Source organism: Sorghum bicolor, chromosome 3 (genome assembly GCF_000003195.3).
Source record: "Sorghum bicolor cultivar BTx623 chromosome 3, Sorghum_bicolor_NCBIv3, whole genome shotgun sequence".
In the NCBI taxonomy this organism is placed as follows: Eukaryota; Viridiplantae; Streptophyta; class Magnoliopsida; order Poales; family Poaceae; genus Sorghum; species Sorghum bicolor.
Genome location: NC_012872.2, coordinates 997,901 through 1,024,619, shown reverse-complemented (window position 1 = coordinate 1,024,619; position 26,719 = coordinate 997,901). Strand labels below are relative to the sequence as shown.

The 26,719-nt window shown below is 43.2% G+C and overlaps 4 protein-coding genes and 1 long non-coding RNA gene across 6 annotated transcripts; 2 read left to right on the top strand and 3 right to left on the bottom strand.

The window, feature by feature from the left end:
• Positions 2,964 to 4,362, bottom strand: LOC8079472 (3-methyl-2-oxobutanoate hydroxymethyltransferase 1, mitochondrial). Its single transcript, XM_002454860.2, has 3 exons — positions 3,958 to 4,362; positions 3,501 to 3,854; positions 2,964 to 3,433 (listed from the first exon to the last, which is right to left on the bottom strand). The coding sequence occupies exons 1-3, from the start codon at positions 4,360 to 4,362 to the stop codon at positions 3,080 to 3,082; spliced, it is 1,113 nt and encodes a 370-aa protein (XP_002454905.1). The 3' UTR covers positions 2,964 to 3,079.
• Positions 6,619 to 8,281, bottom strand: LOC8079471 (3-methyl-2-oxobutanoate hydroxymethyltransferase 1, mitochondrial). Its single transcript, XM_002454859.2, has 2 exons — positions 7,339 to 8,281; positions 6,619 to 7,246 (listed from the first exon to the last, which is right to left on the bottom strand). The coding sequence occupies exons 1-2, from the start codon at positions 8,191 to 8,193 to the stop codon at positions 6,887 to 6,889; spliced, it is 1,215 nt and encodes a 404-aa protein (XP_002454904.1). The 5' UTR covers positions 8,194 to 8,281; the 3' UTR covers positions 6,619 to 6,886.
• On the top strand, positions 9,753 to 12,414 carry LOC110433981. Of its 2 annotated transcripts, XR_002451438.1 has the most exons (4): positions 9,753 to 10,194; positions 11,491 to 11,669; positions 11,764 to 11,842; positions 12,187 to 12,414. It is a non-coding gene; the product is annotated as an uncharacterized LOC110433981 (long non-coding RNA). The 2 variants fall into 2 exon arrangements; XR_002451437.1 differs by having other exon boundaries at positions 11,764 to 12,414.
• On the bottom strand, positions 15,461 to 16,329 carry LOC8081373 (late embryogenesis abundant protein Lea14-A). The gene has a single exon (XM_002454858.2). It carries the CDS (start codon positions 16,103 to 16,105, stop codon positions 15,647 to 15,649), a length of 459 nt encoding a protein of 152 aa, XP_002454903.1. The 5' UTR covers positions 16,106 to 16,329; the 3' UTR covers positions 15,461 to 15,646.
• LOC8081372 (protein PAT1 homolog 1) lies at positions 18,596 to 25,851 on the top strand. Its single transcript, XM_002457054.2, is given in 6 exon segments — positions 18,596 to 19,705; positions 20,897 to 21,057; positions 21,532 to 21,585; positions 22,414 to 22,483; positions 23,001 to 25,078; positions 25,081 to 25,851. Coding segments are annotated over 6 exon segments (2,532 nt in total). The 5' UTR covers positions 18,596 to 19,584; the 3' UTR covers positions 25,129 to 25,851.

The following is a 26,719-nucleotide window of genomic DNA, read 5'->3' as shown; positions in this document are numbered from 1 at the left end:
GGATCGGGGCAGTGTTGCTTTGGGCCTGCCTGCCTGCGCGTGATATGGGCCAAAGGGAAATGGAAGCCCACGCAGATTTGACAACAGCAGGGGCTGAATCCCGCTAAATGCCTAGCGTCAAGCGTCGGACCCTCTAAAACGCTAAATCCCGCTATAGCAGGGGCTGAATCCCGCTATTTACAACACTTCTCTCGTTGACCAAAGTTTTTTTGATTACAGTAGACAAAGTTTGGATGTTGTCGAGCTAAGCCAGAATTCTTTAAACACGACTCAAAAATTGCGTTATGTTATATACCACAATTTTCCTCACCAAGAAACGCCAGTAACTTCTTCTACGGGCACGACCAATATTGGTTTGGCCTATGCTGACCAATTTTATGAAAATCAAGGGCTTAATGTCAAAATTTTGTCATGTCTCGCCTTGAGGACTAGTTCTTTTAGGGAAATGTAGGAAATTTATTGATGATGATTGGCAACGTTTACATCCTAGAAATTTCAGTTTTATTTTAGGCTAAAAAATTCCCTTTCCCTATAATTATGTGGTGTGCTTTTTTTATATGTAGCTCTTTTTTATAAAAAAAAACTTTATTTTGTAAAGAGACCCTAAAATCTTTGCAAAAATGATCCTAAATCATGGTGTGTCACGATGCAATACTGCGGTGTGTGGCTCAATTTAGTGGTGGACTGTACCGAGCCCTGCCACATCAACTACAACTTGGATACGACTTTTTGAGACTTCACATGTACACACTAATACTAGGACACAGACATCAATGTTGCCTAACTCTCTTTCGTCGCAAAAAAAAGTTGCCTAACTCAATGGCGAGGACTACAAACTTTAGCTCAATGTTCTCTCCTTCCTCACCTCACCTCTTCGTGCTTTTGGCATCACTCACCTTCTCTCTCCCCCGTTAACTCAAGGTCCCAAAAACCAGCCAATATGAGCCTAGGTTTTGCCTAGGATCACTTCCTTAGGCAATCCTCTTTTATCTTCCATTTCATCTATTTTAGCCTTTTTGTACGGATTGGTTATATATGGGTCAAACCCTAGGTTCGAGGAGTTGGGTAGATTTCATATTATGTAATTGGCATATTGAGTCCCCACCCTCTCATGTGTAACATATAGATTAATGTTGGGATTGTACAATGCTAAACCACTTTATTCTTCACGCATTTGTTTTATTGCCTTCTTTGTTATATGTAACTACATGTTATATGGTAAATAATTAAAAGGAATAATATATGGAAGTTGGGGTAATTTATTGTGCATATGACAATTGTTTTAGAATGGGCATTTTATGGACTTTTTGTATATAACAATCAAAGAGAAAATTGTGATTTTAAAAATGTTTGTTTTTAATAAAATATAGATAGTGTGTTGCCTATATTATTTTGTATGCATGTAAATAGATAAATTCGAGCGTGTCTGCCAAGGCTTCTAGAGCCAGAGCCCCAGAGAGAGCCCCACCAAAAGGGGCCTTAGCCAGTGAGATTGCATTATTGGGCTAATGCCTTGAGGACCAAATATTATAGTGTAAATTTTCAGAACATGGTCGAGGATGTGTTTGCTTTTTCAGTAATTCCCTTTTGTTGTCTCATTTGGTAAATAGAGTGAAAGAGAGGTTGGGTTATGGAGACAATGTGATGTAGATGTAAAATTGGAAGGTGTGATGTGTGATTAATGTCATGTCGTTAAAAGGAGGATAGTACGAATAAATACTTGATCCTAAAACACAAGGCATCAAAAGTTCAAAATTTGCCCAAATTATAAGATTTCCTCAATTGTTTAACTCCATCTATGGGTGCATACCTTTTAAAGCACATCCATGCATGCCTTTTTATGCACCACCTTTCCCAACATGATGATGATTGGTAGCCAAAATCAATAACATGCATGCTTTTTTAAACTCACTAAAAATGAATCAATTTGACAACCAAACTAACTAATTAATGAGGGACAAGTTAGCATCTTGACCGACCAACACCTTATTTGATCCTAAAATTGCTTACGCACCTTATATTTTAGGACACCTCATATTTTAGGACGGAGGAAGTAGCCAAATTGAGTTGGATGTTTACAAGGTAGTAGTAGTTTTGGACTTGGAAAAAAGATTTATCGGTGTATAAGGTTTATAGATGGCGACAGAATTATATCGCCAACATCCTTCTTTGGTGCGTGGCCAAGATTTACACCAATAACTAACTATTATCATATTTCTCATGTCCAAATCAGTTTGGGTAGTCTCAAAGTATTTTGCTCTCTTCGTCACTGAATAAATCAATTCTTAAAATTATGCCTGATCAATTTTCCATTGGTTGGCTAAATTTATAGAAATAAAGACATAAACATTTATGACACCAGACACCATATGAGTATACATTATAACAAATATGTTTCATGATGTATCTGATGATATTAATTTTCACAATTCTTTGCCCTATTTTCTATAAATTTGATTAATTTTGTTTTACTTAACCAACTTTAAGAATTGATTTAGAGTAAAATACACTGGCGGCCCTTTAACTTGTCAGCGTGTGCCACTTTGGTCCATGAACTTGCAAACCCGAAAAAATGACCCCTGAACTTGTCCGCCTGTGCCACTTTGGTCCATGAACTTGCAAACGCGAAAAAGTGCCCCCTAAACTTGTCGACCTGTGTCACATTGGTCCATGAACATGCAAATACGAAAATAACACCAGCTGCATGGCACTGTTCTGCCACGTGGCCGCCTCTGGTATGCCATGCATGACACCCAGCTGATGTCAACACATAAACAGTGTCATGCATGGCCTACCAGAGGGGGCCACGTGGCACAACAGTGCCATGCAGCTGGTGTTATTTTTGTATTTGCGTGTTCATGGACCAAGGTGGCACCGGTCGACAAGTTTAGGGGGCACTTTTTCGCGTTTGCAAGTTCATAGACCAAAGTGACACAGACGGACAAGTTCAGGGGTCACTTTTTCGGGTTTGCAAGTTCATTGACCAAAGTGGCACAGGCTGACAAGTTAAAGGGCCGCCAGTGTATTTTACTCATTGATTTATTCAAGAACATGAGTACTACATGTTATAAGCCCGCCATTAAACTGCAGCACCCGCATGGCTCAAGATGCCATTGCTGACGTCCCCATCCTGTGGCTTTCCATCGCCAACTATTTCCTCTGTTTTTGCGGCAGCGGCAGCGGCGGCTGCCGCAGCCCCATCGAAGCCGATCTTCCGCAGCGCATCCGTGAAGGCATCCACGTCCACGGAAGATATCTTGTAGGGCGTATGGTCAGCGTCCGGGAAAGCCCGATCCTCCACCTGCTGCTTGTACTCGGCGAGCGCCTTGCCGATGGCGGCGCCGACGTCGCCAAACTGCTTGCAGAACTTGGGCGTCACCTTCGAGTGTTCTGGGCTCTGGAACATCCCCACCAAGTCGGCGTAGACTAGAGCCTGCACATGAATCAGTGAACAGGCCAGTTGATTACAGTACATGAGAGTGTAGCTAGGTTGACCTCACCTGGCCACTGCACAAGGGTCCAGCCCCGACGCCGATGGTGGGGATTTGCAGTGCTGCAGTGGCAGCTGCTGCCACCGGAGCGGGCACGCACTCGAGGACGACCGCGAAGCACCCGGCGTCCTGCAGCGCGAGCGCCGCCTCTACGACCTTGAGAGCGCCGTCGACCGTCTTCCCCTGCGCCCGGAAGCCGCCGAGCACGCTGATGGTCTGCGGAGTAAGGCCGACGTGCCCCATCACGGCTATCCCGGCGTCCACGATCGCCCTCGCCGCGCCCACTCTCGACGCCGCGCCTCCTTCCATCTTCACCGCGTCCACTACGCCTTCTTTCATCAGCCTCACCGCCGATTCCACAGCCTATATGTACATGAAAAATGATGGATACGTACGGTTTCATCAGAAGACGTGCATCTTGCGTTGGAATAGTGTGCATGGGTCATCGATCGATCAGGTAACGTACTTGTGCGGGCGAGGACTCGTAGGAGCCGAAGGGCAGGTCGCCGACGACGAGCGGCCTGGCAGCGCCGCGCACGACGGCGCGGCAATGCTGGAGCATGAGGTCGAGGGAGATGGGGAGGGTGTTGTCGTGGCCGTGCGCGGTCATCGCGGCGGAGTCGCCCACGAGGACGACGTCCACCCCCGCGGAGTCCAGGTGGACCGCCGACGAGTAGTCGTACGCGGTCACCATGCTGATGGGCTCCCCGCGCCGGTGCTTCCCGCGCAGCGTCGCCAGCGTCACGCGCCGCGCCGCCGCCGCCGACTCCTGCGGATGCGGTCGCGGCCCCCAGTAGACGGTGGAATCCGGCAAGTTGCTCAGCAGCCGCCGGCGCGCCACCGGCCATGCGAGGAGGAGGGTTCGCCGCATCGTGTGTTGTTGCGAAGTGGCGGCGGCGCGCGCACGCGGGGAGGGAGGAGTTCTTGGTGTGGGTGTGGGTGGGGAGCGACGGGGACGGGGAGTGCTTGGAATTCGGAAGGTGTTTGGTTGGGCCTTGCGCGTATGATGTGTGTTCTTATATTGACCTAAATTTGATTACAGTAGACAAATTTTGGATGTTGTAGAGCAAGACGAATTTCCTTGAACACACGACTTTAATATACGTACGGGTCTCCAGCTTCACCTCATCTACATGGTATCGTGAGCATATTTTAAAAAACTTTATATGTGGAGCTATTTTGTCAAACGATTTACCAAAACGGCTTCAGCTCCACGATATAGTTGTTTATGGAGTTGAAGCTAAAAAAAATACTTCATTAGTGAAGTGGAGCTATGCCAAACAGAGCCTTAGTCAACGTGGATCTTTGTTTTTGTTGAAACTCATACTAAGCATGTAAGACATATGCAAATGAGAACTTATTTATAATATATTTATTTGCAAGGAATACTATAGTGCAAAGATATCACAAAAATGATGTATAGTTTCTGAACTGTCGCCATACAATGTTCTTAATCACAAAGTTGAGAAGATACATTGTATCCAATCTCCCAAACAGATTGCAAGTGACCTAGCCAAACTTATGCCACAGTTCTCCTCACCCAAGAAACGCATGCAACTTCTACTCTGCAGCGGGGACGATTAGAGTTGTAGAGTTTGGAAATATCAAAACCATGTGAATAGATTTTTCTTAAATTTTTTTTATAAAAATATATATATACCACTTTTTTAAAATATTTTTATAAAAATAAAGAGTCAAAATTAGGGTTTAGAGACCGTGTCATTGTCCTATGCGACTTTTTTTTAGAGCCTTCCAGGTATGGAGGGAGTATGTGCGAAATGTGACTGATACCGGGTTATCGAGGATAGTACAGATAATCCTGTATCCTAATATACAAGGTATCAAAAGTTCAAAATTCATCCCAAATTATAAGGTATCTTGGATTGCTCAACCCCATCCATGCATGCGTACCTTTTAAACCACATCTATGCATGCGTTTTAAGTACCACCTTGCCCAAAATGACGATGATTCCAAAATAAATAATTGCACCATGCATGTTTTTTCAAACTACGTGTCACTAAAAATTAATCAAGTTGACAACCATAACAAATTAGTGAGGAGGCAAGTTAACATTTTGACAAAGACCTTATTTCATCCTAAAATTGCTTATACACCTTACATTTTAGGACAAAGCTAGGGAGTAATCAAATAATGAGTACTCCCTGTGTCCTGAAATAAATTGCATTATAACTTCTAAAATTTGTATTGTAATCATTAGCGGAGCCAAAAAAATTTTGGAGCTCGAGCAGTTTTTATTATACAAAAATATTTAGCTAGAAATTTATAGAATTCTAATTTGACAGCAAGATATTTTCCTTTTTGAACTTTGACAGTGAGCCCGGACGGCTGCCCGGGGTGGCCGGGCGGTGGCTCCGCCACTGATTGAAATATAATGCATCTTGCATAACGAGTATGATTCGATTTGGCAAGATTTGTTAAAAAGGAAGCTATGATTTGAAAAGAAATTGTATAATTAGAATAATCTATGAATACATATATCATTTGAGTGTTCTCTTAAATTGTCTTCAATTTTTTTATAATGCACTGTATTATAGGGCGGAGGCGGTAGGTTGTTTACAACTTTACAAGGCAGCAAATGCCGAGTAAATTTGACAAAAGGCAACATAAAAGAATAGATGGTGTGATGATCTATTTCTGTTGTAATGTTTAGAAGGAATGTAATAGAAAAATGTTCCAACAAAGATATCTACTACCGATCCAAGTAGCGCTTGTAGAATGATATTCAACAATACCAAATGGCACTAAGACCTATCGTCGTTAATGAGTAAATTCGTTGGCATGTTCTAATTTGGTCCCTGTCGCTGTTTTTGCTAGTTCAGTTGAGCAGCTTTCATAGTTGATGGACTGCGTGCCATAAGTAGCCGAGAGCTTACTTCCCTTTGCAATTTCTATGTAATTATATGTTTGTTTTCTCTTTTCCTCATCCAATAAAAATACAGCAAAGTTCGTGCCGTCTTTCAGGAAAAAAAACTTTATAAGGCAGCAGGTTGGACTTGGAAATAAGAAATATAGATTTATTGGTGGATAAGGTTTTTATAGACAATGATAGAGTTTATCTCCACCAGAATTTCTTCTTTGATGTGTGGCACCGATTTCACCAACAACTATTATAATCAAATATATTTTATGATGTATCAAACGATACAAATTTAGTGCCATATAGGAGTAATTCTTAATCCTATTTTCATAAATTCAAAAACCTTGGATCCTCGGACGGCTAGACAGCCCCGAAACTTTATGCTTAAGGAGACCTCTCACGTAAATAACAAAAAAAAGTTCCATACCCTGTCCGCACACAGGACTGTGCCCTGCGCTTTAGGAATAAGAATTAATTAATTTATTTAAGAACTACGGGAGCACACATGCCCCGCCATTAAACTGCAGCACCTGCGCTACCGCTCAAGATGCCATTATTGATGTTATCCCCATCCTGTGGCTTTCCATTGCCTACTATTTTCTCCTTTTTTCCGGCAGCGGCGGCGGCAGCTGCTGCAGCTCCATCGAAGCCGATGTTTCGCAGCGCGTCCGCGAAGACATCGACGTCCGCGGATGATATCTTGTAGGGCGTGTGCTCAGCGTCCGGGAAAGCCCGAGCCTCCACCTGCTCCCTGTACTCCGCGAGCGCCTTGCCGATGACGGCGCCGACGTCCCCAAACTGCTTGCAGAACTTGGGCGTCACCTTCGAGTGGTCTGGGCTCTGGAACATCCCTAGCAAGTCATGGTACACTAGAACCTGCATGCAATGAACCAGCTGACATGATGAACACAGAACAGTCATGCATGTGTGATGTGTGAATGTGTGATAGTAGTAGCCGCTAACGTCACCTGGCCACTGCACAAGGGCCCAGCTCCGATGCCGATGGTTGGGATCTGCAGCGCCGCCGTGGCGGCGGCTGCCACCGGAGCGGGCACGCACTCAAGGACGACCGCGAAGCAGCCAGCGTCCTGCAGCGCGAGCGCCGCCTCCACGACCTTGAGAGCGCCGTCGACCGTCTTCCCCTGCGCCCGGAAGCCGCCGAGCACGCTGATGGCCTGCGGAGTGAGGCCGACGTGCCCCATCACGGCTATGCCGGCGTCCACGATCGCCTTCGCCGCGCTCACCCTCGACGCCGTGCCTCCTTCCATCTTCACCGCGTCCACTCCGCCTTCTTTCATCAGCCTCACCGCCGATTCCACGGCCTGTGCGGGTGAGGACTCGTAGGACCCGAACGGGAGGTCGCCGACGACGAGCGGCCTCGGCGCGCCGCGGACGACGGCGCGGCAGTGTTGGAGCATGAGGTCGAGGGAGATGGGGAGGGTGTTGTCGTGGCCGTGCGCGACCATCGCGGCAGAGTCGCCCACGAGGATGAGGTCCACGCCCGCGGAGTCCACGTGGACCGCCGACGAGTAGTCGTACGCGGTCACCATGCTGATGGGCTCCCCGCGACGGTGCTTCCCGCGCAGCGTCGCCAGCGTCACGCGCCGCGCCGCCGCCGGCTGATGATCCTGTGGCGGCCTTGCCTTTGCGCCGCCGCCATAGACGGCCGTCGTCGTCTCCGGGGCGCTGCTCAGCAGCCGCCATGAGCTCAGGTGCCGGAACGCCGTCTGCAGCCGTGGCCATGTCCTGGCGGCGGCGGCCCTCGCCTGCCCGTGTGCCGCCGGTTGGCGATGAGTGACCCGTGCAAGAGCGGCGTGTTCCATGGCGCCTAGCTGCACTGGCAGCCGACACTACCTCGCTTTGAGATCGGATTGCCCGTGTACCTCGGAGGTGGGAGTGCAGTTATAGACGGCACGTGTGTATATATAGGAGCGATCGAGCTAGGCTTTGTGCTGGTGCCACGTATGCACTCACCTACACTGTCTGGGCACTCCAATGATGCTAGGGCTTATTTCATGCAGTCCATTGGAGGCGCGCGAAAAGGACAGCAGTGTTCAAATTTTTTTCGAATATAAATTATGCAGGCGTGAGAAATGCAGAGTGCGACTTTAAGGTTTTATAAACGATAAGGAAACGGAGGCGATCCTGCATATCTCAATATCTGCACATATATGAGATGAATGATGAATCTTTTTTCAGTAATAGTGCAAATCACATCACATTATGAATAAGCCAACTTGTGATTTCTTCCATGACGGTATGTCTCTAACAATCGTTGAGCCAATTCAATCCTCCAAAACCAATAATACATGGAACTAGCCCAATTTAATCATTCATAATTATATAGTTCATAAGCAATAGTTATTTAGGGGAAGTTTGGTTGTGCCACCTTGAGAAAGTAAATTTTGCCTTTCAGGGCACATCCTCTCTCGATCTGTAAGAATGTGTGCACGGTAAAGTTTATTTTGTCCTTAAGGGCACATGCCTTCACTCTCATATTTATTAGATTCGCTTTAATAAGTGTGCAAACACACATCTCAATGCAGTTTCGCCAAATGATGTGTGTTTAATTTGTACACTTTTTAAAGCGAATCCAATATGTGGGAGAGTGAGGCCATGTGCCCTTAAGAGAAAAAAAACTGCCTTCTTGTGCGCACATCGTATTCTCTCTCTCTCCTGATATGCATGCATCCTTGCTCGCAAAAAAAAAGATATGCATGCATCCTAATGCACATCAAATGGTGCACGATAGAAGAGCATGTGTCCTCAAGGATAAAAAACTACTTTCACACCACCTTGAGAAAAGTAAATTTTGCCCTTACCTTGCTCGCCGGATGAGAGTGGAATTGGATGTCTCTTTCTAGCGAGTAGCAAGTACGTAAATAATACACACACGCCCTGCTACTAAGTGGATCAATTGATATATAGAACAATCATTAGTAGACATTTGTATGGGCTAGATATATACTAGAAAACTTCTATATTTCAAGTGTTACATTTTTCATTGTGTTAAGGCAGTGGGCAATTTTACTCTCGGTGAGTGTCTTGCCTGGTGCTAGGTACGTATATACAGTGGCATAACACTACACCACAACACTAAAATAGCATCAGACCTCCGTTGGTAAAGATAAAAATTAGCGTTGAACGAACCGTTGCTAAAGGTGCTCTTTGGATCATCCGTTGCTAAATTTTAATACATCGATCGATGGTCCGTTGCTATAAATATTTTATTTTTGCGTTGCATCATCCGTCGCTATATATACGTAATTGAGTTGGATCGTCCGTCGCTATATACAAATTCGCATTGGCGTGATGTTTTTGGCCCAGTAGTCAGTTGTAAACCCTAACTCACCTCACGCAAACCAAATAAACTAGCAAACCAACTCGTCCACACACGTTGCGCCGCCTCCACACCGACGCCCGCCCACCCGCCTGCACCTGCGAGCCGCTCGGCATAGGATGGCTGCCCGCCGCTCGCTCGCCCGCCCCGTACGGCTTCCCTCCCACCGGCCGCGCCTGCCCCTACTGGCTGCCCACCTCCGGACGTCCACTGCTCGGTTGCCCACCTTCGACAGTAAGCCACGACTGCGCCGCCCCAGGACGCGTCCACCCTCGCCGTTTGCCTGGACGCCCTCCACCGTCGCAGCCGTGTTCCGATGCTTGAAGTGCGAGCAACTGGATCCCGCCACGGCCAGCTGGAATCAAGCGCGGGCACCAGTGGTGGTGGGATCCCAACCTGGGTGGTGGCAACGATGGGATTCTAGCCTAGGCGGCGACGACGGCGAGATCTCGACATAGGGGCCGGCGGCGGCGGCGGGATCCAGGTGCGTAGTTCATGGATTTCATTTGGGTAACCCTTGCTGCTCAGTTTTGCTCATATGTCCCTTCGTTCTCTCCTTTCCCCAAATTGATATGGTTCTTTGATCTATGATGCCTGCAATTCCCTGTGAATTAATTTCCCCAAACTAAGAACTTATAAAGGTCCTTTACCGTGTGATTTGCTACTGCTAACATGTTACATGGAGATGAAGTCTGGAGTAAAACACTCATTCTTGCTTTTGTGGTTTTCTGTCTAGCTTGTTAGATTACCACTGTGTCAATTTCAGCTGAGATGTGATGCAGTTCTTTTTTTAGTTTTTACCCCTTGACAGGCAGGATGTTGTGTGTCGTTGGCTTTGGTTTAGCTATAGAATAGCTCAAGAACAAAAACTTGAAAAATGCTATGCAAGCAATTTGTAGGTGAGCTGTACTGGACTAATTTTGGTGGATGTAGGTGTCATTTATGTGCTGCAACCAAAGTTCAACATAATTCCGATGAAATTTTGTTGGTCCCAATATCTGAAATTTGATTAGTAGTTCTGGACTTCCACTAATTCTGCCAATTTTTGGTACACTGTATCAACATTTATTAAGAGTTGTAATGGTTGTGCTTTTACATCTCTGTTACTTCTTCCATTTTAGGTGGTGTTTTTCCCATGCCTGTAAGTCTGTTTATGTGGCTATCATATATCTGAATTTTAGACTTACTAGATCGTCATTTACGTTATAGATAGATCAGTGTTTATGGCTATCATACTTTTGTATTTACTTGAGCCAGGAAGAAGTATGGATTAGGAAATGAGAAAGCTGCCAGAGAGAGTATATACAGAGTTTAAAGCGTCTTTCTTTTTTTTTCTTTTGTCTTTTTGTTTATAGGTTGCCAATTTCCTACCATTCTTTTTTTTCCTTTATTCCTTTTAGGCAATCAGATATTGTCTCCACCTATGCATGTACATGTAGTGTAGCAAGTAGCAGCATCAGACAAACACTTTTTGTTTAGAAAGCATGTTTTGACTATTCTTTGGCTGCATGATTCAGCAATGTCTGTATTTTTGGCATAGGTCTGTTAGTCCTTGATTCAAGACACAAGGCTACTTGTACAACATTTTCTCATAGGAGAATGTTTATCCCTACTCTAATTCTATAGAGAATTTTGACTATGATTGCCTAACTATTTCCTTTTTCTGGATACAAGCATTACATTACTGTAGTTTGCTCCCATTGCAGTTAGAAACCAACAGTTTAGCTGCACAACTGTTTGAAGCCTCAGTGCTAACTACTGTTAATCCTTTTATTGTCAGGTACTTGGAATGCCTCTAGAGAATGCATATGCTGTGGAGAGCTGCTATATCTTTCTCATGTTCTTTTAAAAATGCCAGAAGTGGAAATTGATGTCATAGAGTATTGTTTTTACCTGTACTGTTATTATTCTATAGTATTATGACACTCTAGCAGTGAAGGCATGAATTATCTCTTTCTGGTAAGTAGCATAGAAGACTAGCAGTTCACATCATGTTTACAACCTTACTACTGTGCTTGGATGGTTGCTAAAGAAAGTTTCATGCCTCTTGCAGTTTTTTATTGTCTTGGAACAATATGACAGAAGAGAGCAGCTTAAGAAAAGTGGTCTGATGACAAAGAATAATATGCAGTGTAAGTTTGATGCCTCATCTTATTTCTTCCTCGCTGGTGATAAGGACCAATACGCAGCTAGTACAATCATAGCTTCACATGTCGAGCTTCCAAGTACTTGCAAGTTGTAGATTTGTAGTGCAATGGCTTATTGCTAGTTGCAATATGTTCAGTAGCGCAGTAGTTGTGCTACTCGGATTTCTTCAGTTTGATAATAGAACTGTAATAGTTTAGCATGAACAACAGAAATGTGAGTCTATTAAAATGTGTGCACCTTAAATTACTATTATTAAACTGTGTGCTATATTTGTATGTTAGATTTGATGCTAAAAGCATGTTGGGGATTTATTCATGTGATTGAGCAGGTGAAGGACGAGATCAGCAAGAGAGTCTATTGTCACAGTAGTTTCTGATAAATTATTTACTCGTCACATTAAGTGACTAGTTTGATGTTAAATGACATTACATATAGTGTACTTGTTTGATACATGAATCAATGTATGAATAATGTGATCACTTTTGAATGTCATTACTTATGTGTATGTGAATCGGGGTATGGCTAATATTTGATCATCAGCTATACCTTTAGATCAGCTTTTTTTTTTGCCTATTTGAATAAGCTCGATGGACTGTCTGTTGCTAAAAATTCTTATTGCGATGGATTGTCCGTTGCTGAAAGCTCTAACAGGCTGTTTGTTGCTAAAAGTTGGACCGTCAAATTGTCCGTTGCTAAATATGATATCCGTCGCTGTATACATACAACGACGGCTTCAATAGCAACGGCAACGGTCCGTCGCTATAGCTTTTAGCAACGGATTATCCATTGATGTAGACCCCTTTTAGCAACAGATTGTCTATTGCTATTTAAAGGTTGTGGTGTAGTGTAATGATGTGAGAAACTAATAAAGGTTCATACCCGCTAACTTTTTCAAAGTTTCATAAAAGAGTTGACCTAAACATTAGAATTTTCTTTGGTAATGTGGAGATATTATTGAATCAGTTGAACCCTAACTAGGTTAAGAAACTATTGTCCCTTTTTAACAAAAGCAGGACAACAGTGTGCAATTAAACACAAACTAAACGTGTGAGAAATGCATGGCTTGACTTTTTGACGTCACAATATATAATTTCAAGATCGGCGAATCAGGTAATTATTAGTGATTTTTTTGAAGAGATTTAATCAGAAGATCAACCGTACCCGTGGTCGTTGTTTCTTCGCTAATAATGATATATCTCTAGGAATTAATCAGCTGACTTGGTCCTCACGCCTAATAATCATTGATAGTGTGGAACATTCGATCAAAAAGGTTCAGATTATGTAGTTGTAATGGAGCTGTAAGTGCGTATGACGACATTGCTATTGCTTTGTGCGATTCAGAGGTTGCGATCGAGATAGGTTGCGTATATATATTGCCGATCAGTTTAGATTGGCAAGCTAGCTCACATGCACATTTTACCCGTAAAATGGAAGAAACAAATCGCATGCATAATTAAAGCAAACGGAGACGTAAAGTGCATATAGAAGAAAAAAGTACTCTCTTTTGTCCTAAATTAAAGTAAATATAAAGAATAAGTTAAACTATCCAAAATTATATCAAATTTGTAGAAAATAATAATGATATTTGTGACACCAAATTAACATAATTAGAAATATTATGAGATATATTTTCATAAATTTCCTCTTTGTTATGACAGATGTAATACTCTTTCTATATATTTGGTTAAACTTAAAACAATATAAAATCCTATGTGTCTAAGGAGAGAGTGAGTGAGAGAGAGAGAGAGTAGAGCTTGTTAGAGTATGAGTATGAGTAGGCCCATGAGGCTAGGCCCATGAGGTCCATGTATGACTGTGTTATACAACTACTTTTATAGAGTTGGCCCAATAATGAATGAGACAACTTACAATATGGTATCAGCTTAGGTTTTCCTCCCTCCCTTCCTGCAGCCGCCGCCGTTCACCATGGCCGTCCGGCCAACTCCTCCCCCTCCTCTTATTACCTACTTCTCCCACTTCCCCTCTCTCTCTACCTCCTCTAACTGGGCGCAAATCGTGGCTGTAGCCGCCGCCGCGCGCCCAACGGGGCTGGATAGTGCTTTCTACTTTCTATATTCTCCATCCATTGCAAGAATGTGAGTCTTTTTTTGTTTTATCTTAATGTCAAAATCAGTGGCGGAGCCAGGGGCTGGCAGGGGCCATGGCCCCCCCTAACATGTGTCAATAATTTTTTTACTAGTATAAATTTAAGGGTTTTATTTATACTAAAAGATAAATACAATAATTTTTGTCATATATACTTATTAATATCCTCGTGATAATAGAATCGTACTCCCTCCATTCTAAATTATAAATAATTTCAAAAATTTTAGAGAATTAAAACATTCTAAATTTGACTCAATTTATATAATAAAATAATGATATTTATTATTAATTATATTTTCACATTATATCTATTTGATGACATAACTTTTTATAATTCTTTCTATAATTTTGGTCAAACTTGAGGTACTTTGACTCTCCAAGATTCTTAGAATGATTTATAATTTAGGATGAAGGATAATACTACCTTAGAAAAACTGAGATGCGGATCTTAAGGTTAACAAAATCATTTCAAACATTTTGTTGTTAAGGGTTTATCGTCTACCACCGAAAGAATAACACATTTGATTCTAAATACATATAGAAAATGTGAGCACCTATGTCAAGTTAATGAATTGAGTTAGATAGTCACCAGTTGTGCTCAGTTTTAACAAATTGAATTTTTTGGTTGGCCCCCCTTATGCATAATTGCTGGCTCCGCCACTAGTCAAAATTAGATAATTTTGATCAAGTTTATATAGAACCATGTTAACATCAGCAATATCAAGTAATGCATTACCTATGGTCAATTTAATGGAACTAATACGATGTTGTAGATGTTCATGCAATTTTCATTGAACTCCATAAAAAATAGAGAAGTTTAAATAAGAATAAAATTACCTAAAAGAGAACTACTTATGTATTTTAACAAAACAAAAACGACTTATACTTTGAAATGAAGTGAGCATATACGATCATACAAAGTGGATCATCAAAACACCCAAATCCACTTAGGCCTCGTTCAGTTACTGGAGATTGAATCCTTGCCTAACTGTTTCTTCGTTCGTAAATTTATATAGAGCAGGAACCGTTTCAAGCACGGAACGGCCCGTTCCGGAAGAAACGAACGTAACCTTAATAATTACGTAGGTTAGAAAAAACCGGTCGCTCATAGGTCCTGATCCGGCCACAGTCGCATATCCATCAAACGGGGGGAAAATGCATGAGACGATCATGGTCGATCCCCGTCGAAGAGGCTCCGCCGGCGCTGTGGCCGATGCCCCGTTGCCAGCGGCGACATATATATGGTGAACCATGGCTACTGGCCGTCCATGGCAGCGCGCACGCATGCCTCCGCAGTCCGTGCACCCATGCGGCAGGGCTCGTCGCGGCAGAAGCCATGGCAGCTGTAGTGTCCGGCCGGCCGCCAATGGTTCCGTGTGTGGCGCCGACGTCGGCGACCTATACTACCTGGCAATCAAATCAAGTGGACCACGTCGTCTGTCTAAAATATGATGATGAATCAAGTGGTCTGCTACAACATGAGGTGTGGTAGGTGGTTTGGTGATACGGGCCACGTGAATCCAATCGGATGCGCCCTTTTCTTATTTATTTATTTATTTATTTGTTCGTCTGAAACAGCACGTACACATCATTTTAGGCCTTTGCTCCTCAGCAGCACCGCAGAAAGTAGCAACGTGAGTCGTGACAGGGGTTATTGTCCCTGAGCAGCAGAGAGAGATCGCTCAGAAGATGCTGGAGAGCGTGGGGAGCTTGAGCTCGCCGGACTTGGTGAGCGGCAGCGTGAGGTTGCCAACGACGGGGAGGTCGACGGTGAGCCCGACGCGCATCTCGTAGTCGATGTCCCAGTCGCTGCCGGCGTCCCTGGCGATGCTAGCCAGGAAGTCGTAGGGCACCTTGACGGGCACGTCGAGGCGCGTGGTGGCGCCGCCGCCGGCGAGCGACCCCGGGTCGGGCACCGTCCCGGACGCCACCTCCCGCCCGGCGCTCCGCAGCGAGTAGCTCACCTCGCACACCGGGATGGCGTGCGAGTACGGGTTGCGCACGTCCACGCGCCCCGCCAGCGTGGCGCCGTCGCGGCCGACGTGACCCACCGACACGTCCGCCAGCTCCGCCTCCGGCTTCTGGATGTTGGCCAGCTTGTCGGCGACGAACCCCTTCGCCTTGTCCACCAGCTGCGCCATTGTTTCTTGTTCCGCTGTATAACGGCCTGCCGCCGCAGCACGACGCGTTGCCCTTGCGCCGGCGAGTGCTCTGGCTCGCTGGTTCTTCTTCGCTAGGTGATGGGATGTGTGTGGACTCGATCGATCTGGTTGGTCGCAGTCGGGTCGGCGTGGAAGACGATGCCGTGATGCGAACCGTTGAAATAGGAACGCCGGGGGTATAGCCGGATGACACGTTGGGGGATTGCGTGTTGGGTGCGTGGCAGCACCGCGACGAGTCTCCAGCTAAGGCTTTGTTTACTTCCATCCAAAAACTCAAAAATTTTCAAGATTCTCCGTCACATCGAATCTTTAGACACATGTATGAAATATTAAATGTAGATAAAAATAAAAACTAATTGCACAGTTTGGTCGAAATTGACGAGACAAATCTTTTAAGCCTAGTTAGTCTATGGTTGGACAATAATTACCACAAACAAACGAAAGTGCTACAGTGTCACGAAATTTTTTCCACGAGAACTAAACAAGGTGGAACACCGGGCCTTGTTTAGTTCACTCAAAATCAAAAACTTTTTAAGATTCTCCATCCACTGAATCTTGCAATACATGCTTAAAGCATTAAATATAGATAAAAAATAAAAATTAATTGTGTAGTTTGTCTGTAAATTGCGAGATAAATCTTTTGAACTTTAATCTATAATTAGATAATAATTGACAAATGAAAATGGTATAATAACAAACCAAAAAAAATTCGCAACTAAACAAGACCTAGGGGACAAAAATAAACCTTAGGCCTTGTTTAGTTCACTCAAAAACTAAAAACTTTTCAAGATTACTTGTCATATCGAATCTTGCGGTACATGCAGGGAGCATTAAATATAAATGAAAATAAAAACTAATTATACAGTTTAGCTGTAAATCGCGAGACGAATCTTTTAAGTCTAATTACTTATTCATTAGACAATATTTATCAAATAAAAATAAAAATGTTACAGTGTCGTTTTTTTAAAAAATTTAAAATTAAACAAGGCCTTAGCATGATTCGTGGCGTCCTGCTAGTCGTTTCGGAACCACACCGCATTTCGTAACGATGATGATGAGACGAAACATACGCGCACCGACCATTTCAGGCTAAAGATGGCCAACACTGAATGACACGCATCCGGGGACGAAGTAGCTGGAACCTATGGACCAAATTCTGTGACTGGATGTACAGATCCTCTTCCATCTCACTGTTCACTTTCACCGATGCAGATTCTGTTACTAGCCACGAGAGCAGCTCGAACGTAGGTACCATGACGATCACATACTTGCGTCCCGTGGGCCCCGTTTGAGACAGCTCTTCACAACTTCAGCTTGAGTTGTTTTTTTTTCTTTCTTGAAATAATGGAAGCTATGGCTCCTTCCCTTCCCCTATTGCTATAATACGAAGTCTAAATTAGAGAGTTCTATATCCTCTTGAGCCTGTTTACTTGTCTAATTAGTCATGACTGAAAGCAAAGGAAAAAATAGCAAGTTATAGTGGGACTATAGCTGTTGGACAGACTTGCCGCTAAGCTATTTGTATTTTTTTCGTTGTTACAACTTTCACCGCTATTACGCGCTATAGCGCCGTTAAATTGCATTTGCTATGACAACTTTCTCCGCTATTACGCGCTATAGCGCCGCTATGACAAATCTTCTTAATGTGACTCTCAAAACTCGATCTTATACTAGATTATCATTTATTATTTACAACTAATTTGGTATTTTGGATAATTAAACTTTTACGAACCATGTTGTAATGTTATATTGGTATTTAGTAAAGTTACCTAGACTTACAAAAACATATTTTATTCATCGAAATTCATATTTATCATATCTTTTTTTATCAATTACTCGTGCTTTTAATGTATTTTTTATAAAAACACTATCTGTCATAGCGCCGCTATAGCTGTTGAAAAAAGTTGCCGCTATTTTCAATAGTCTACTATTTTAAATTTTGACTAAAAATATTATTCGTTGATTTATTGTGAGAGAAAACTACTGTTACACAGCTAGTAGTTTTGAAAGATAACTCTAGCGAACAAACTGAGTTGAGTAAGCTGCATAAGAGCAACTCCAACAGACATGCTATCCGTATTGTCTAGGCTATTTTTACATTTTCAAAGCAAAAGTTAAACTCCAACAGATGTGCTATCTGGTTTGCTAAAATAGCAAGTTTGCTATTCCTAAATTTTCGCTTGTCATATATAAAATGTCGTCCTCACTAGCTATCCTATACAAAGGCTGTGTGGAACTCTATGCTTTGAGTGAGTTTTTTATTTTACACAATGGCTAAATCTTGTAATTTAGAATATAATTTTAGCTAGTCTCTTGGAGATGCTCTAAGGGCACTCACAATGCAGACTCTATCATAGAGTCTAAAGTTATTTATTACCTCGAACAATGTGGACTTGGAGTCTAAATAAGACTTGGAGTCTTATTTTTTCTACCTATTTCTTCAATAAATATGCTGCCACATCAGCAAAATACCATAAATAATATGTAGTTAATTGTCTTAGACTCTGTGATAGAGTTGCATTGTGAGTGCCCTAAGTGACCACCAGAACACTCGCTCGCAGAAAAAGATGCCTGTAAACCATAGGGAGAGAGGAAAAAAAAAAGAAAGTCGTAGGAGAGAACATGACTAGGCCGGCCTTGATGACGCTGACAGCGATGAGTTTGATTAATATGTGGAGTAGATCTGCATCGCGGCGCTGCAACTAGTGGCTCCAAGTGACGAGGCAACACCCCATCCCATTCACATCCAGCTCCGATCCACCTGATGAGAACAATACGGCAAGTGGCACTTCCCCTTTACTCTTGCATGCTGTGCTTGCTCTCCTACTCATTCTTTTTACTAAAATTTGTCCAAAACAGATGTTTATACCAATATATTTCGCAAAAAGATAGTATCAATCATGGTGAAAATAAGACCGCACAAATTAATTCCGTTCGTTTTTCTCTTTCCTCATGCCATGTCAAAATTCAGGAAAACTGGATCCACAAACCTTTTTTTTTGGAAAAAAAAATAGTGGCTTGCCGACCCTTTTTTTCCAATAAAGCCAAAGCCCAGAAACATCCAAGCCCAGCCCAGCCCAGCCCAGACCATCGGCGGGATTAGGGTCATCGTCCTCCTCTCCTCTCCTTCCCACGACCCCACCCCGTCCCCTCCACGCCGCACCACCGCCTCGCCCTCGCTTCCTCCATCCTCCAGCCGGTGGCCAAGGTCCACGGGCGAGCAGCTCGGCGCGCTGTCCACCGCGCGTGTACGTGCTCCCGCCGCCCGCTGCGGCCCCGGCATCCACGCGCGCGTGTCGCACCGCCCGCTCTGGGCACCGCAGTAGGCCGCCGCGGTCCGCGGGTCTTTCTGTGACCCCGCTCTTCCCGCCTGCTCCGGTCCAGGGCGCCGCGGCCCCGGCCTCCTCCTCCGAATCCCGTCGGTGAGCTGCCGTCTGGTGTGGCGGGACACGCCGACGATGCTGCCAACGAGGGAACCTCCTTCTGGATCCATGCCCTTGAGCCAGGGCCACTTTCTCCTGGAGCCGGAGCCGCTGCCGGTTGCGGTACCTGCTGCCAACGCGAACACCTCTAATACAGGTATTTGTTATGACGTCGACTCAGATTAAGCTCGTTTTTCATGTTGCCCGTGAGGCCGTGTCACGGCTTTGGAATCGGGAAATGAAATGAGTTTCACGTTGACTCTTGCTTTATTCCTGGAGATGTATGGCTATTCGTGTTTCGACGGGCTTGTCGACGATACCAAATGGATTGTGCTCGTTTTTCTGACTGCCTGTGACAAGGCGTTGACATCAGAAAATGAAATTTGTCTCTTGCTAATTCCTGAAGGCATATGACTATTTGTAGTTGAACAGTGCTAGGGCTTAGGTCATCCATGTCGTGGCGACGAACCGTGCTGCTGATTAGAAGCGAATGGAAACAGAGTTCGGCAAGCAGTAGTGTGGGCATCAACTCGTAGTACCCAAAAAGAAACAATAAGATACTGGAGCTGCTTTTATGTACGATAGCAAATGGCGATCTATTTCTTTTAGCTAAAATAAGGACAATTACTTGGACACTGGACGGTAAATATGGTATGGTAGATATGTTATGCTCTGGAAGTGTGGATATCAATTTACTAAATTGATGTTGTACTGCTAGTGTGTGTATAAATGCAACTGGAGCTCTGCTTGTTTGAACCAAAAGTTGGGATGTTTCTGTGTGCTGCATATTATGAATAATAAGTAGGGGCAATCAGTTCGACAAGAATAGAAGTCAAATTCATTTGACAAGTACAAAAGACAACACATAATTTGCAGTAAAAAAAATGACAGACTCAATTTATATTTTGTCAACCACAGTTTTTTATGTTTCTGATGGCACTCAAAACCATCGGAGCAATACAATATATATTTTGCTATGGTTAAAACCCTTGCGAGAATTTTAAGGTTATAGTTATGTCTCTCTAGGGTTAACAGTCTCAAATGATCTAAACGACGGGGAACAGAAACAGGGTTCTTTTCTCCTCTTTTGTGAGGTTTAAATGTAATATTCTTAGTGTTTCTTTTGCATATGCTAGTGTTCTCTTTTGTCATTATGAGCACCAAGCATGATAATTTAATTAATTTAATTTTCTCTGAAGTCTAAACCTTCTGCTCACTCTTCCTATCGCGCCAAAATCCAAATAGTGCATGTTTGTTCTTGGACCTTGGTTTCTGTTATCTGCTGTTTTTAGGCTTGTACCTAAACACCTTATGTTAGTTGACATAATTTTGAAATCTTCCTATGCAGGTGACACTAGATTTGATGCATCACAGTATGCTTTTTTTGGCAACAATGTGCTGGAGGACATTGAACTAGGTGGATTCGAAGATGATAACGACAGTAATGCTGCTTTCGCTGGACTCGATGATTTAGAGCGCCCACTTTCTTCTCAAGAGATTGCACTAGAGGTAGGACTATGCTGGACACGAGAAATTTAATGTCGGTTGTTAGTACAACCTTTAACTATTTATTCCAAGGTGGAGCTGGACAAGTACTGTATCGAGTATAACTGTTAGTCTGTTATATCTTTGTGCATCTATGGCAAATGAATAATTTCTTACAGCATCGTGAAGATACTGTTTACCAAAATGTGTATGTGGGTGTGTTGGGGGGGGGGGGGATCAAATATTCTCAGAAGATTGCAGATGTACTTGTATGACTTTTTTTTCCATTCTTCTTTTGTTGTGCTGTTAAGTTTGTTAGTTCAGAACATGAATCTTGTAAAGTTTAGTTTTAGTCTAACAGATAGACTCAAATTATTCCATGTAAACTGTAAAGTCAGACCGATGCTTGTTGGGTTTGTACTGAACGTTTAAGAAAAAGCTCTATGGCTTGTATAGTTTGTATTCACTTCTCACCTAGGCTACAACTTGTTTTTTCAGGCTGAAGATAGTTCATTCTCAGATCTTGATGATCTTGCAAATACATTCTCAAAGGTTATCTTTCCCCTAAAACTATAATTTCTCTGTCAGAAAAACTAGAATTTCATTGCAGTAACTTTCAGCGCAAACTTATTTTCTTTGTCTGTTGTTTTCTCAAGGAAATCCTTGTATTCATATACATTCGTTACATGTTTTCAATTAGAGTCCATGTACTCATTGTAACCCTAAAGCTATCCTAATGCCCTATTTGCACCCAGAAATTGAGGTACGAAGTTTTTTTTTAAAAAAAAATTGAGGGTATGAAGTTTGTTGTGTCAATTTTTTTAATCTTTTTTCTTTGTACAATGAATCATAAATTTGATTTATAGTATGTCTTCTATATACTGATTAGTGATTATTGAAGCATGGATTACAAATTCAAGCAAAAATGTACTATGTGAAAATTTGCTCTATACCTGCCTTTAAACAGGAAAATTGTTTTGCTATAAGTTATCTGAAATGTAGGATCCAATGTGCCCCTTTATGGTTGACCTGATTTACAATTGCCCCTTCCAAAGAAATTGTACTGAAAAGGAAAAATACTTCCAATGTTTCATACTTGGGATTTCTACCTTTCTTGTAGATCTTGCGATATACCATGCTTGCTGTTTCAGGTTCTTCTTATATATGTACATAATTATCACAGAAACAAAAGAATCACAGAATTACTGCAGAATACACATTTCATATGGGCTGTGTGTACTGGATTTACCTGCTGGGCTTGATTATTAGAGTTAAATTGCCTGCATATGTTATCCTTTCCTATGAACTTCTCATTGTAAAATATTATTCTTGAGATATACATACCGTACCTTTTTAAAATTTTGTGTGTTTCATTTTCAGCTAAGAAGAGATGTTAACCTACCAAAGCATATTGGGGTAAATAACCTTGGGACTTCTTTTTCAAGAGAAAGTGAGTTGTGCCATTCTGGTTAATAATCTGTATAATTCTTTCTTTGGTTTAAGAATTTTATGGGTTTATTTGCTTGCTTTAAATAATACTTGTACCAGGAACAATTTGCCTTACCAAGAAGAATATTTGAATATCTTACCTAATACTAAATATTTAGATAGATCAGAGTTCTTGAACATGTTTATTATGATCTAGATGTCCTTGTAAACTCTTAAGAAATTTTCATAACATGGTAATATATTTACTTTTTTTAAGGGCCACTTGACCCGGCCTTCTTTGATAATTGTTTTGTGGGATGCCCTGATGGATTTTGCCATTGCCAGATGACATAATTAGTCATTCCTTTTATTTGACTGTTTAATTGTTTATACAGAGATTTTCATAAAGAAGAAGAGATTATTCATATATGCTCTTTTTTATATAAATAATGTTCTCATGCGTTGCAGTTGAACTGCTACATCTCACATCTGCACGTCCATTTTCTTTGTTCTAATGTGATATTTTACCACTTTGATAGGTTCTGCTGCTGCTGACTGGGCTCCAGAATTTGATTCCCCACTCTGGCCTGATCAGTACGTGCAAGTTGCTAAGCAAGGACCAAATGGCAATGGCTGGTGGCCTCCACCGCATCATTCTTCTCTCCTTGCTGATTCCAGATTGCACAGAACATCCTCATCCCCTCAGCAACAGGAACAAAACAATCATAATGAACCTGTTCTTGGACCCAGGCCATCTCCTTTGCACCGGACATCCTCATACCCACAAAAGGAGCCTCAGTACAATCCTGCTGAAGTCATTCCTGCACCAAATGCACCATACATGTCAAACCATCCACCTAGTGGTCCACCCAATTCAGTGCCTCGACAGCCACATCAGATGAACATGCCATCTTTCAATGAATTTCAGATGCATATGTCTGCACAAAGTGATGTCCCATTCTCCCAGTTTCCTCGTGGAGGGACACCTCCAGAGCCATTGTTTGGTGGAAACCGGGGCCATATGATTTCAACAAGCTTCTCAACTAACAACAGTGCGCAACAAGGTCATCTGCTGAATAATGGGCAGTTTCATGGGGAAACTGCCAGCAACATGCCAAATTTGCTGCCAAACCATCTACAACGTCCGAATACATTCATGCCCCCTCAAATGCCGACAATACGCCAACACCATGGCTTGCTCCCAATTCAGCAATCTTCACAGCAGTCATCAAGAACACAGGCACACATGTTTGGTCCCCAGCATCCACCACATATGATGAATAGGTTTGATAATTTTGGGATGCCTGAGTTCAGTGATCCAAGAGCAAGATCATCAATGCACCATGGAAGGCAAGGTCACCATTTTCCATTCCAAGGCTCTGAGTTTGGTATTATGAAGATGGGTAATGGGAGGTCAAGATTTAGATCCAAGTATATGTCCACTGAAGAACTTGAAAACATTTTAAGAATACAGCATGCCGCCACTCACATAAATGATCCATACATCGATGATTATTACCATCAAGCTTGTCTGGCCAGCAGATATGTGGATGGAAGGTCGAAGCACCGCTTCTACCCAACCTTGATTCGGGATCCATCATCATGTGCGCGGAGTAAAGATGAGCCACATGCATACCTTAAGGTCGATGCCCTTGGGAGACTGCCATTTTCTTCCATCCGGAGGCCACGCCCACTTCTTGATGTTGAACCAGCTTCTGCAACTGACGATAACACTCTTATTTCAAAGCCTCTTGATCAGGAGCCTCTGCTAGCTGCTAGGATCACAATTGAGGATGGACTCTCCCTACTACTTGATATAGATGATATTGATCGCTTGCTTCAATTTAGCCAGCAGCAAGATGGTGGTTTACAACTTAAAAACAGAAGGCAATCTCTCCTTGGTCAGCTGGCAGAATCACTGCAGTTGGTTGATCCACTAGGTCCAAATAAAAAAACACATTTGTCTGCAAATGATGATTTGGTATTTCTTCGCATTGTTTCTCTACCCAAGGGCCGGAAACTACTTGCACGCTATATCAACATCATGGTACCTGGTAGCGATCTTGCAAGGATAGTTTGCATGGCAGTATTTCGGCATCTGAGGTTTGTGTTTGGAAATTTGCCCTCCGATGATGGTTCAGCTGAGACAGTAACTAAACTAGCTAGTGCTGTAGCTGCATGCATTCGTGGGATGGACTTAAGTGGCCTCAGTGCTTGTCTTGCAGCAATTGTTTGCTCGTCTGAGCATCCACCTCTTCGACCCCTTGGATATGCTGCTGGTGATGGTGCCACTGTCATCATAAAGTCTGTCCTGGATAGAGCAACAGACCTTCTCACTGAGCATCCTGCTGCACCAGACTATAGCGCTCCAAACCGAGCCCTGTGGCAAGCATCGTTTAATGCTTTCTTTGGGCTGCTTACAAAGTATTGCGTGAGTAAATTTGACAGCATGGTTCATACTATGCACAAGCACCCTGCTGCTGCAACAGTTATACACAAGGAACTTCCAGTTGAGCTTCTGCGTGCCAGTCTTCCTCACACAGATGAGCAACAGCGCAGACTATTGCTTGAGTTCGCCCAGCGGACTTTGCCTGTCGCTGGCCATAGTTCTGACGGGTGACAGGGCAGCTGGGTGGAAACATGGCATCTGAAACAATACCAAGTTAAGGTGGTCAGCAAATATGAGTGCGCTAGATGCGTTTTTTTATTCTATCATACAGGCCTGCCCAACGAATTGAGTGTTCCTTGTGCCTGTTCCACTAATAGAGGTTACAGATGTGACCCTCTAAGGAGTAAGGAGCATGAGCTACAATTGAGTTGGGTGCAGTATGGGCGTGCTGGTGTTAAGTGGATGTATCTCCCAGGTTTGGATCATAAAGTCCCTTTGTTAGGAAACCGTATTCTCTCTGCATTGTTGCATCACACCTCTAGATAGACTACCAGGATAGTTTCCTTTTGCAGGGCTGTGTTTTGTTGGCTCTAGGAGGGAACTGAACCCCTGCTGTTTCTAGAGCCAGATTTAGTGGCTGTACAGCACGTTCCTTGAAGGCAATGCCCAACATTGCAACAAAATATTTCAAGCTGTAGGTGTTTCAGTTTGCAATATCTGTAGTGGTGTCAAGGCATGCAAGATTCTTATTTCACTCTGGACTTGGAGGTTCTCCGTGACCACGAAAAGGAGTGCCAAAAAGATGTGGTAACACATGTACACTAGCAAACGCTTGGAAGTTGGTCTTTGGTTTTGTAGCCATTTGAAGATTGATGTTTCTTTTTTCTCGGTTATATTATATTCGTAACTGGATACAATTATCTTTTGAAGCTGTCAAGTTTGTAATGAGTTCATTGGGATTCTGCTATATATCTGTTGTTTTGGTGATTCTGGGGTACTAACATCCTTAAAGCTTCGTGTGATGCTCTACTTTTGGGAAGACTTTGCATTCATAAGTGCTGCTAAGAAGCGATTGCAGTTCTTTTTTTTTTTTGGGTTAATTCTATGCAAATTTGCAACATAGAACTTGAAATGTGCTACTAAATTACAGAGCCGTGAATCATCGAGTCCGGCGAAAGCAGCATTACTGTCGTTATCATCTTTCGTTCCTGAGGACCACGTTGTTGCGCCTCTTCCAGATGTGCCAGCAGCACAATAGTAGGAAGGTGTGCCAAAGTGCGTACTTACGTGGTATATGATCCGGTGACTGAATTGGTTTGTTGGAATCTGCAGAGCACTCCAGAATTGTGCAGTATGCTGGCAGCCTAACAGAATTGTGCGGCACTTGGCGCCACTAAAGTTTGCAGAACCTGATGAGAGGAAGGAACGGCGTCTTTTATCGATCTGATGAATTGCCCCAGGTGGAATTGCCAGAGCACCCACGGCAAATATGCTATTTGACTGTCTAATACTGAATTCACCAATGTGTTTCGGCATTTGGTTCAGCAGTGCTGTTTGTCATCCGGCAAGATATTTATCACATTTGGCTAGGCGTAGTTTATTTGTTTGACACTGTCAGGCCCAGGCATGTCTGTGGGAAGCCTTCTATTCTACTACATGTCTACATCCAAGGGTAGCAATACATATACTACAACAGTATTTATGTACGTAGTTGATCTGAACGCTGAAGCCCGGTGGGCTCTGCAAACTGGTCAAGCACCCTTCTAAGAGCCTGGATGTCTGATAACTCCCCATTAACTAGCAGTAGGGTGTCATCTGCATACTCCAGCACTGGGTATTCAGCAGACCAGCACCTGTCACAAATTGGAT